The 13,197-nt window shown below is 34.5% G+C and overlaps 1 protein-coding gene across 1 annotated transcript in view; it reads right to left on the bottom strand.

The window, feature by feature from the left end:
• Positions 1-13,197, bottom strand: part of CFAP47 (cilia and flagella associated protein 47) — a 278,885-nt gene that overhangs the window by 151,695 nt on the left and 113,993 nt on the right. Inside the window, exon 45 of the mRNA XM_039552038.1 lies at positions 9,050-9,230. Within this exon, the coding sequence (XP_039407972.1) occupies positions 9,050-9,230 (181 nt within the window). The remainder of the gene's footprint in view (positions 1-9,049; positions 9,231-13,197) is intronic.

Genomic DNA, 13,197 nt, shown 5'->3' on the forward strand with positions numbered 1-13,197 from the left:
TTACTAGACTATCAGAAAGAATATAAATTGCACCTCAGGTTCAACCCTCTCTGAAATAATTAATTTGTTCTCTTTTAAAGACAAGATTAATGGCCTGGTAATTTTTAAATTATTACTATTTTGTCCTATTTTAGCATTGAATTATTATCCCCATGGGTTATCTTCCATAGAAGTGACCCGAGTTTGTCAGTTATGCAAGGACTGAAACTCTTTTCCATTTTTCAGTTCATTAGTACAGTCCCTGTTCACAAGAATTATTTTAAGATGTTGAAACAAAATATTCAATTCAAATGTAAAGTGCACATTTTAAATACCTGCATTTCAAGTTAATGTTTAAACATGTATTTGAAGAAAGATAGTACAGTGTTCTGAAAGATCTAAAATATTTCTGCAGAAGTTTTCCTTTCTTGCACTAAATGGAGATATTAATTACTAATAACTAGGGTAATTTTGCCCCGAGTTGGACCCATATTTGAAATGCACACTTTCAAACAGAAATGCCTCCCATAGTAAAATTTTAAAAGAAAAACCATGAAAAGTACATTCCATAATTATAATATGTAGTTTGGCATTACTTTGGTAAAAAAAATTTGTTTCTGTCTTGGGGTGACTTTATGATGTGTATCCCATATTGCTGCCCTATGCCCAGAAATTAATTCTTGTGCTTTTTTATGCCTTTATTTTTCCTGAACCTGGTGGGGGAGGGGTGGTGACCTGCCTTCTCTCAGGGGATATATTTCTAAATTTGGCCAAACCAGCACAGCTTCTTATACATTTAAAAAATACATTTTAGAATAAATCAGTTGAAAATTTAAGTATTATACTCAATTACAATGAATAAAAAGGAAAGCAAGCAAATTCATTATGTTTATTCAACATGATAAGTATCTTTTGCAGTAATACATGGTTTTTCCAAATCGAAACAACTACAGAAATCCCTTGTCTTTGAATTACAGGCGAAGAGTGACTTTTTTTCCCTGCAAAATGTTTTTCATGCTAATTTTAAATATCATAAAGTAAACTGGGCTTACAAGTGTCTCAGCCTAGCATGTTTTCTTCTCCCAGTCTCATAAGACATTTAACAAAGGTTAATCTAGGGATATATTCAAGGGTTTAATGAACATAATCCAGGGGGTCACACCTGGCTTACCTAACAATTTCTGAGACAAAAGTGTTAACAGTAAGCCATGGACATCATTTATTTAATTCCCATGTAGCAGGAAGCAGAGCCTGCATCCATCAGAAAGAATGAGGCTGCAAGCAGTTCTTCAACAGTGAAAAGTCAGGCAGAGCAATATAGGGCTTTGCTACAGTTTCCATCCCTACACAAGCTTTTTATTGTTTGACAGGGAACCATTCTACGTGAAATAAGATGACAGTTTTATTTTCTAGATTTATATCTGACAAATGCCTACAGGAAACATTCACTCGATCATAGTGGGTTTTGCTGTGAGACAGTTGTCAAAATAGGGGTATTTGCAAAAACTAAAGTTCTGGTGTGCAATGTTACTAGGCATTCTTGGAAAACTAAATTACAGCACATAGGCACTGCTCATGCCCTCTGGCAACTGCCTGACATCTTGTGCCATTTACTTATTGCAAAACACAATCTGATCACTGCCTGGAACTAACAAAGTTCATGTCTTCTGAGTCTTAAAAAACTTATAAATCATCATTTTAGATCTGCCTGAATTCAAAGTAAGTCCTCTAACTGCATTAGCCAAAAAACAGTACCTTTCAAAGAAAAGTAGTGACAGCTGTTTTGACATTAAAATGTAAGAAAAAAACATATTCTGTAAGGTAGCAATAATGGTCCTTAGTAATCACTGTTTAGCCTTATTACAAATTGTGGGTAGATGAAATGAGTAAAAATAGAAATGCTACTCTTCCACACAATCTGTTGGCATAATTTCTGAAGGTAGGAAAGCATGGGCCTTCAGCAGTTAGCCAACTAATTGCACATTATAGTAGCTTCTGTTCAGCAATGGTAATTCTATGTATTCAGAAGTTCAATGCTAAATTTCTCACTGAACTTATCTCAGCCTCTGACACTATGCATGGGTCACAACAACTCGTTAAATCAACCTGAAGACTGAATTTGCTAGTATGGACTCCTAGAAGGTTAAATAAGCAATCATGATGAAGAGCCCAGACTCTTCTGACTTCTGCTTATATGTCAGGTTTTCAAACTGGTTCAGGGGAATTAGAGCTCATCACTCAACTCTGTAGTCTTGAAAAAGCAGCTACTCTTTTGTATCCCTTATTGAGTGCTGATAAGTTTTGAAATTTTTGCTATCACTGTGTATGTTCATTTGATGATTTTCTTTCACTTTGTCTTAATAAAATAGATTTCTAGAAGAGTTTCTAAAAAACCTACTGACTGGTTATTCATTCCTTTTTACATTTAAATACAGTATACCATTACACATCTAAACAAACAGTTAAATACACTTAACCAGAGAATGAAGATCTACTGGGAAAAAAGAATGAAAGCAAATTTTCTTCAACTGATCTAAAAATGAAAATGGGAGACACTTTTTTCAATGTCTTGTTATGAATACTCAGCAGCCCTGTTTGTGTATCATTCAGAAGCCAGTGAGGAGCTGTGTGGCACTACAATAAATTATTTTTAGGGGGTTGGTTGTTTAATAATCATTGTCCCTAATATTTATGAAAAATACTCATAGGCACTTTAGAAACAAGTAGTCACTACACCAATGGGCAATGCTGCCAAGTAAAAAGTTTATTTAATACAGCTTTAAAAACCATGACACAAAGGTGTTTTCTTAAGCCATTTGATGAATAGCCCCTGCTGAAAGGGATTACCCAAATTATGAGGAATTACACTGATAAAATAGAGTAATAATCCAAAGAGTCTTGATCTAAAACCACAAGAAAGTCAGAGATGAGGTCGCTCTAAAACATACACTCAAAATTTACAAAAAAAATTTAAAACTGATTCTTTGTGACTGGAAGAGTAAACAAAATTTCCTACAAACAAGGAAGAGAGCTCAGAACTATTACGAAGACTGTGCTGAATGCTTAAGGAAAATTACATGGAGAGAGAATCAAAACCAAGTCTTTGATATTACTTACTGCAAAATAGTAAGTTAATGCAAAATTAGTAACAAAGGCTTACAGTGATATAATAAGAGCTAGACAGAGGTTTCTGTGGTGTAGTTCCTTTCTTTTTACAATCTAGATTTCTCTGAGGAAAGAAATTTTCGTTTTTAACAAAAGAGAAAAAAGTAAACCTGTAGTTGCTTCAACAGAAGGCACAAAGTCAAAACAATCTGAATAAATTAACTGTAGGAACAATTATTGAGAAAGTAGAAAAAAATCTAATAATTCCTGATAGTTCTGTAGAAAAAGATTTTTCATCATTCACTGGAGAGGAAAGGAAAAAGAAAGAAAAACATGAGAACTCTTCTTGGATATTCTTTCCAAGTATAACAATAGGGAGACAACATTGTCAAATCCTGTAAGAAGAGGCAACAGAATTCTAATATTAGCATTTGATATTGAATCTAAACTAGATAGCAAAATGGAACAACACTTTTTCATTTAAAATGAATTGTGAGCTTTTATTTATTTATGGACAATTTTTATGTGAAATAGTACAACCTAGCCATCCAAAAAAAATGGTTTTAGTTTTATATTCACACGTAGGTTTTCCACGTTTATTTTTATAAAATAGGAGAAAACCTAAACCATATGGCATGACAAAAAGCATTCCCCATGCATGCTTGCCTTAGAAAAGTTCAATAATGGATGTGATAATAAAATACAGTAAGTGCTTATGGACACACTTGCTTAAGTGCATATCCATTTGAAAATTAAAATCTACCATTACCATATAGAACTGCACAAATCTATTATTACTGATGGAATATATTTGTGTATTCATCATTTCATGACCAGAGATGTTGGGATTTGGTTATTATTTAAAGGTATAAAATAAGGTATTGATGTGCTGGTACTGATATGTGCTGCTGTAATGTTTAGAACAGCATTTGCTATCAATCACTTACTCCCATATATTTTCTTTCCTTTAGAAAACTTCTAGTCCAAGGGTATTGCTATCAGGTTTCCTGCTAATAGTACAAGTGGTAATCTAAATCATTTCAAGACAGGAGATTGCAAACAAAATAAAAACAGTCTGAAGAAAAGAAAACCAAATAAACAGGAAGCCCTTCTTATAAAGTACCGGGATGCTTCAGTATCGATGAACTGTCACAGGCATCTCTGTGAGGTGCTCTGTCTCAGGAACTTTTATCTTTCCATTACTCAAAGTAATTGTCAGTGTCATGTTACAATATATAAAGCCATAGGCTATTCCAGAAAATTCCAGGATTTCCTAATTCTGGGATAAATCCTTATTTAATACCAAAACACATACTACTGGATGTTTCTCTTAGCATTAGAATTTCACCAAATAATTCTTATATTAACCTCTAACCTGACAATTGGAGCAAAACTGTGTGTCTTAGAAAAGCTTCCACTTTCTTTTTCAAAAGACTGAGTGGTAGAAAGATTTTTATTCCTCTTGAGTTTGTTGGTATTTAGTAAGTCTCTCATTCACATAATTTCACAGGTATCATAAATTGTTTTATTAGAAATCTCTGTCTTAGGTAGAAAGTACTGTGCTTTCTGCATAGAGCGCTTAACACTCTTTACAGTCAGACATATTTTCCTTTTTTAAATAATTACAGGTAACCTGAAAGGAACCTCTTTCCCTCAGGGATCACGGAGACATCAAGGTATTCAGTTTTCAAGACCTCGAAAATTACTGTAGAACTTGTCTGAACCCTTCCTCATTTGCAACCTTCTGTCTAAAGTGCAGAACAAGAACTGGATGTGCTTTTCCAGTATTATGTTCTCCTTCATAATACAATAATAGCACTTTTCAACACCTGCACTGTATTTTTTCAGTTATGCATTCAAGGATCCTGGTTTGTCAAAATTTTACAGCAAATCCTTTGATGAAAGAACAAGGGGGCTGATGTCAGAAAAACAGAGAGTGGGAAGTAAGGCTGACAGCTTTAGTTCACACTGTGAGATAGGTACTCTGCTGCTTTGCAGATTTCTCAAACATTTTGGGAGACATCACTGCAAAACAAAGCCCTTCCTCCCCTTTCTACCTATGTTATTTCATCTTTCATACATAACATTATTTAGCATAAAATCCATGCTGTTCAAATAAACCCAACTGCCTAGGAATTTGTTCTGCTTAGTTAAAACTTGGTTAAAGCTGATCTTTCATTAATTGCTGAAAAGACAAATAGCACTAACTTTTGTACTGGTTTTCACCTACTCCAAAATCCACAGCCATTTCCTTGTTTCCTGGCCATAGTTTGTGCTGCTGTACAGGACCAGCATATATACAGCAGAAAAAATGCTTATAAAATCTATTCAACAGAGATAATATAATAGCTCTGACTTCCCAAACATGGTTTTTACCTGCAGGAAGAGAATGCTCATTTGTACAGATACAGTTTGTAAAATACAAGTGTATGGCAGGAAATCTTAAATAATTGTAGGGATTATTGACATATATATGCATTCCAAAGTCAGTGACTCTGGCAAGTACAATTACAACTCAGGTTACAACTCTGAGCCATAAAACAACTCTATTCAAAGTTTCTTGTGTTTTTGCCTTTAGAAGGAACTTGTTAATTTGGTGAAGCATGGAGCTGGTTTTGGATGCTACTTCTCTGTTGCTAAAATCTGGAACCATTATTTTAATTCCACTTAACATTTTATCCCTTTCATTCTTTCATAACACACCTCAAAGCAAAAGGAGACATATTTCAATGTTGCAACATTTTTCAATTATGCCTTACATGACTTTCCAAATGTTCAATCTACCATTCTCTGGTTTGTAAAGCATTGCAGCTTTACTGTCAATTGCCTTTCTCCTGAGCTATATGTGACGATTGAATTATTTCCCAGGCTATTTCTGATGATACAGGGAAACTAAAGCTCTTCAAGATCCTATTTGAGACAAAGGTGAACAACCACCATGGTGTGTGACACGATCTCCTTCCACACCAACTGGTTTAGCAGGCAGATGCTGTTCCACATATACTATTACATTTGGTTGCACTAAAATTCATAGTTTATAACTATGTAACAGTTCCAACTAACTTCTTTTACAAAATCTGTGCCATTTCTAACTCAACCAAGTCTTTGTATAATCTTCCAAATTACTGAAATGCAATTAATATTGTGCAATAACTACTGGTTCCTAAGGACTCCCTTTCTGATGACTCTCCAATAATGAATTAACAACATTTGCTAAAGGTTTTCAATCAGGGAAATGTATTATTTTAGATCTATGCAAGTATGCAGTATGGGTTTTGATAAAGATATCACACTTCAAGTAACGCAAACATATTGTACTCTTTTTATCTATTTGATCTGTAATACTGCCAAAAATGTAATAAGGTCATTTAACAAGATCTATTTTACAAGAAAATGTTTTGAGTGGCATTGATTTTTACCTTCTAATTCCCTGTTGGCAGAGTTTTTAAAATATTGTTTGCACACCTCCTGCTACTGCAATCTAAGAAATTCTGATTCAACGATTGATTTTAGTCAGCTTGCTTCCACCTTTGTTTTTCTTCACAAATCTAAGAACTATCAGAGAACCAGCTACTCCCACCCTGAGGGAAGCTACCACTGTGGCTAAAATACTGCTGCTTTCTCAGACAATGATGTCAACATTTTCAGACGAGACCAATGGTTTGCCTCTGTCCACAGGAACACCAGCTGGGAACTTCTGTCACAATATTAGCCTTTCTAAGAGCCTGTAAATGCTCCTGTGTTTCCTCATTAGTACAATGAATACACTGAATCAGCTGGCACTGTCTTTCTACTGAACACATCTTTGTTTTCATGCTATCAGCTGGTTAGCTCAGCTTCCCTTTCTGGATATTCTTTACCTCACCACCTCTCTGAATTCACTACAAAAGCATCATTTTGACATTTCTACTTCCTCATGTAACTATTAACCATCCTATAAAGAAAAAATATATATCAAAAATATTGTGTACACTGCTGTATGATCTAATTTCTGACTTTACATTAATTACTCTCCTCTTTCAAGTACCTGTTTAATATCCTTTGATTAATAAAGAAGCAGCATGAACTAGGAGTAAAATAACTATTCCCTTACTGTACTGTAGGTTATTTACTACATTCCTTACTATAAGGTAGTTTATTCACTACATTTTTGTAGTGAATACAATGCAATTAATATTCTAAATTGTTCATATATATTCATTCACATTTCAATTTTTTAAATAATTTGAGCAGTTGTTAAGCAACAGTGATCTGCCAACTGGTCAGTTAACAACCTTTGTTATGAGATCGTGGTGGAGATCCTGTTAGGACATCAGATCTGTGTGTGCAGATTTTGTTCTGTTTCTCCCAGCTGTCATTCTCCTCTTCTACAGTACAATCCAAAGAATCTCCTACAACACTCAACAAAGCCATTGACTTTTTTTTAGTTCACCTCTGCACTAATTATTACAACTACACATACATTATTTTTAACTTAACAACAAAAGAGTTTCAACTAGGATTTAAATATCCTGCCACACGTGAAATGTGTCAGCCTTCTACCAGTGTTACATCTATTCTACAACTTCTACTGACTGCTCATCCTGTAGGCCCCCACCAATCTTGCTTCTAATCCTGCCATAACTATTGCTGCCATCATCCTAAAAACACACCCTAAAGTGTCTTATAGCAGTTACATTCTATTTCAATTAAAGTATCTGTAACAAAGACTTCTCAGAAAAAAATCAATTATTTTTCTTTATTCCAGAAAAGAAACAAAAACCACAAGATACACATCAAGCATCAAAACAAACACCATGAAAGCATGTGACTGATTCCAGTGACACTTGGAGAAGTGAACTGCAGAAATATGAAGAAGTATTACCGCAGGCCTGGTTCCTACGGTATATCACCGTGTCCCGCAGCTATAGGGAGGAGGAGGAGAAGAAGATCCAGCAGGCAGGAATTGTGCAGCAAGATTGATTTATTTAATTATTTTACAAACTCTTTTATAGACTTTTTTCTTCATAGTCTAATTGGACAAAGGACCAGCCACCCCTTGGGGGTGATTGGCCAAAATCCTAAAACATCCATTATCAAAATATTTTCTACTATACCATAAACAAGACTTTCCAAGGTTGCAGGTGGCTTGGTTGTTTACATTCCCTGCTACCTCTTCTGTGAGAGAGAAAAGTCTCTCACGGACTTAGAAAAATAACAAGAAGATCCTCACTAACAGCATTTTTGTACCTACAAAGAAGGATTCTATTGATTAAGAAAAGAACTAATGAAATAAAACTTGATACGGACTGTGTATAATTCAAGTCTCTACTAAATTTGAATGAAGTTCTCATCTGAGATTCCTTTTCTCCAGGCTAAACACTCCCTCAACAGCTCAAGTTTGTGAGGATTTTTTAAGAAATGCAACCTAGAGTGCTTTATAGGTTTAAATAAAGCATTTTTAAAAATCAACAAGACTTCAGTATAAAATCTAAGATACTAGAAAAATTAAAGACAAGAGAGTGACCAAAGATGGCAAGATCACTCTGAAAGCTAATGCACAACTGTTCATTGATGAAGTACACATTAGCTGAAATATCCCTCTGGCAGACTGAGGAAGGCGAAGAAGAGACGTGATATGAGTGGCTCAATTTGAACACAGATCAGTGCTGGATGAGAAATGGAAGGGAGAAATGGGAAGGGAGGACAAATTCACGATCTGCCAGATAAACAGGCCAAATTAATTCATCTTTTAGAGCAAGTCTCCTGTGCTTGTGTGCCTTTGAGAAAACCAATAAACCAATGGCAAGTGGAAAGCACTGGCTTGACCTAATATTTAAAACTTGGAGAGTGTCAAGAAAGGCAGAGTGATCAATAGCAGAAAGGAGAGAAAGATCATTTTCTGGATCTACTCAGGAAAATCTTAAAAATAAAGATTATCTTGGCAAAAGAATTCAGTCAAATTCATCACCTTTAAGACTATTACCTGTTTTCTGCGATGTAGGGTATTTGGCTGATGAAGCATCCAAATTAACTCTGGCTGAAGCTACCACTGGAATAGAGAATTTTTTAGGAACCTCAAAGAAATTTTTCATATTCACTTCTACACTGTAATCCACGTACTTCAGCTCTGGGGGGTGCTTACGAGGTTTCAGAAGTGCACATCTCTGCAAGTGAAGCAATAACATATAAATCTGAACAATTATATAAAATTTTCAAGTTAAGAAATGCAAAACTATATAGTCCTAATTCTAAAATTGAATTTTCAGTTAAGCAACTTACATAGCAATTTTGAGTGATCCTTCCAAATAAAAACTGTCTTGTAAAATATTTTTAGACATGCATCTGAAACATTTGGTTAAGAAAAATGCATTTTTAAATTTACAGTAAAACCACATCCTACCCAGAAAAAAGCTCTGCTAGCCTCTATGCATACACGGGAAAGGCAAGAAAAGGGAAAAATAAAACATAAAAAGAAAAATATTTTGTATCAGTTGTAGAAAGATGCTTCTTTTCCTACTTCATAAAGTTTCTGAGTAACAAAAAGCATGAAGAAGCAAAATTATTTTGCTATTTGGCAAGGGATAACTATTAGCTGAGTTAACTGATATTTCAATTTTGACAATGTATTTTAGAAATTAGGGCATTTAGAATCAATTCTAGAGACACATAAGCTCTTCTTCTTGGTAAAAAGCATTGCTAATCAACAGCATGAAATATATTAGGAAAGTATTAGCAAAGTATATTAAGGCAAGCTCAATATAGGCATGTGAACCTGTTAATGAACTTAATTTGACTCCTGTAGGATAAAATTACAAAAATACTGCCATGATTTAATACACTGCTTGCCCAAAAATGCCATTTTCAATCCAATAACACACTATAATTGCAATACTCCAGAGTAATTGTGAGTTGAACAAATTTAAAACCTAGTAATGTCTTTTTTACAGACAAGGCTTTGAATTAATGACTGTTGTGAACTATCTTGAAGCAAATCTAGGGCAAAGATAAATGCAGAAATACTCATGTTTTGCTAAGAAAACTGGTTGATTCCCAAACTCTGTTGCTTTAAAATACTGCCAGGATAGCAGGTATCACAGTACATATTTCAGTGAGCCAAGGAATGCAAATCCATTGTGGGAATTCAAAACCTCAACTTAAAAGGAAAATCAATTTTTCTTAAAGATTGCCATTAGGTGTAAGATGGTCCAATTACAGTTTAAATCAACTAGGCTTGGGTTCTGCTTTGGGTTGGTCGTGGGGTTTGTTTGCTTTTTTTTTTTGTTTGTTTGTTTGTTTTGTTTTAATACAAATTTCACATTCCCTTGCTGGTTTTAGAAAGCAGACCTACCCTCTGACATTGCTTTGTTTTGACCATTAATCTATCTATTCATAGAGTCAATACAATGTTAAACACAAAGTACATATGGACTTTGGGAACCTGTTAACATTTAGCTGTTAATATAGGTTTTTTGGCACAACAAATATAGAAACAGGTAATTATTCAAAATTCTTGTTTATCGAAGAGCAACCAGGCAAATGTATTTGACTAAAAAAATTCACATCAAACCAAATTGTTAGGATAGTTCTTGTATTACTGTATTTGCACAACTTCTATGGTGCAAAAATAATTTAGAGAGGAAACAGGAAAAATTGTTATGTGAGTTGAAAAGCTGAGATCACTATTTATTAGTTTCTATCATACAAGACTGAACTCCCACATTACTCTCTCATACACACACACAAAATGAATAAAAAAATCAAAGATGCAAATAATGCAATTGCCATATTAATTGGAAGTTCCACTTCTCTCTGATAGGAAAAAAAATTCATTCTCACTTATAATGGGAAGTTCCTAACCAAAAGGATTGCATACATTTACCAGTTTAAATTTGACTTGACCTTCTGCATAATCAAATATAAATTTATACCTACACATGACTTTCGTAACTAGACTATTTTCCAACACTGAAATAAAAATCCAACATGATTACACAGCTTTGTTATATCTTAATTAAAAAATAATTGTAAGATGACCTTTCCTGGAGCACTGAACACATTTAAATTATAATTATCTTGAAGAAATGTCTTATGATTTAAAAAAATCACTAAAATACTTATTTTAAGATCCTTGTTCTTGTTATCTCATTTGAAAATATATGTTAGGAAAAAAACCCAGTTGGTTAGTATTACATAGCCTATGAACATTTCAAATATTTCCTGGAATCTTGTAAAAAAGTAGAGGATGAAAATATTTTTAATGACAGACCTAGTTGAAAAAGAAAATTCTGCAAACATTCGCAAGACTAAACTTTGCTGCTTCATAGGCTAACATTTCCAAGAGTAAACATCAGCACAATTCAGATGAATGTTGCAACTGCTCCAATTTTTAATATTTTTGTGGGCAGTGAGAGTTAAACAGAATTTAGTATTTTTTAACTCTCATAATCAATGGAGATCTAAGGCCACTCTGTTACAAAAATACAGATTCAAAGCACTTCTACTTCATCAGCCTGATGGTTCATGATATTCCAAGTGTGAAAGTCTTATTTCCAGCTAAGAATAGTAATTGCATTCAGTTCCCAGGATTAATTACTTTTTAGCGTAATTTTTTGAAAAATGAATGGAGGGTATATAAAGCATCAAAATTAAACTGCATATTTTTCAAGGACTGTTTGATTTTAGAAGGTATCTTCTTAGATGTACCATCTGCACTTTCTATGTATGAAGGGTGGCAGATTCTGTTACAGGGTGCTGAGGAACCTCTCTCTTTCCTTGCATATTACTGTTCTTCAAATCCTAATTTAGCACCATTTCTTCCTTCCAGAAATTAACTTCTAAAGCTGTTCCTCATGAATAAAGAAATTTATTATCTCAGTGCCTCAGAACCCCTGTGATCAATCGTGTTTGCCATCTCCCGTAATCCCATATCCAAAGATAAGTGATGTAATATAAAAGACATTGGTCTCACTTGTAAATTCAGCAAATTGAAACCTGACCACAGCTCCTTTAATGAAAAGTTCATTCCCATTCAAATGTATCTAATGCAATGTTTTATTTTCAGTACCTTCTCCATTCAAGGACACCATGACTCTTCTTCAAAAAAACCCCACGCAAGTTTTTAAAAAAAGCAAACTCTTTACACTGAGGTTAAAAATTTCCATAATCATACAGAGGAATACAAAAAATCCTTCTTGATCCCTGGGCCCCCTTGGGGCCAATGAAGAGCCCAAACTTTGAAGATCCAAGCTGGGCAGCTGTTGGATGAGACTGCCACATCAGCCAAACAGCAGAAGCCACAGCCCCAAGTGCACAAGGTCCCTGCTCATCTTGCCTTGATCAAAACTAAAACTCATCAACACCACAATGGTGTACTAAGATAAAAGCACTCCATGTTTCTCAGTCACTCAAAATCAGGGTAGAAAGGAAATGCACAATGTCCTAACAGCTGGAATATGGTAAATGTGGTGTCCATATTCAGATGAGACGTGTGCTCAAAAGGAAGCAAAATGGAACCTAAGTAAATACGTTTTACAGTTTAACAGTGAGGGCACATCTGGACACAGTGGGAAGTGAGAGCTTTAGCTCTGGGATTCTTGTGGAACAGGACTTTTCCTATCATAATATCTAGTTATACAAGGAGATTATTAGCATCTATGCCTATGAAGAAAAAGTCAGGTATCTAGCAACTGGGTCTAAAATGAGGCATGTTATTTTGAATCTCACTTCACTGACTGCAGCATCCTTCCCCTCACAGTCCCAAGTGAATGAATTCTCATTATTGTTATTTCTTTCTTTCTTTTCTTCACTCTCCACTATTTACTACAATTAGCAACTTCAGTCTAAACATGTCCTTCCACAGTGGATCTTTTTTCCAATACTCTCCTCCTTCGCTTGTTATCTTTGTTCACCTAAACTTCCCACTTTCAGCTTTCTCTTATTCATCATTACAAATTATTCACAAAACAGCCTTTTTTAATTATTTACAACAATGCCAGACCCAACCTTAACAGTGTCTGATAGTTCCATCCTATATTATCTTTACTACTACCTGAAAACGTTTCAGGAATAATTAAAGAAACACTTTGGAGGTAAGAAAGTAACACAGTTTTATGGGAAAAAGATAAAAAAATC

This window comes from Corvus cornix, chromosome 1 (assembly GCF_000738735.6).
Source record: "Corvus cornix cornix isolate S_Up_H32 chromosome 1, ASM73873v5, whole genome shotgun sequence".
Taxonomy (NCBI): Eukaryota; Metazoa; Chordata; class Aves; order Passeriformes; family Corvidae; genus Corvus; species Corvus cornix.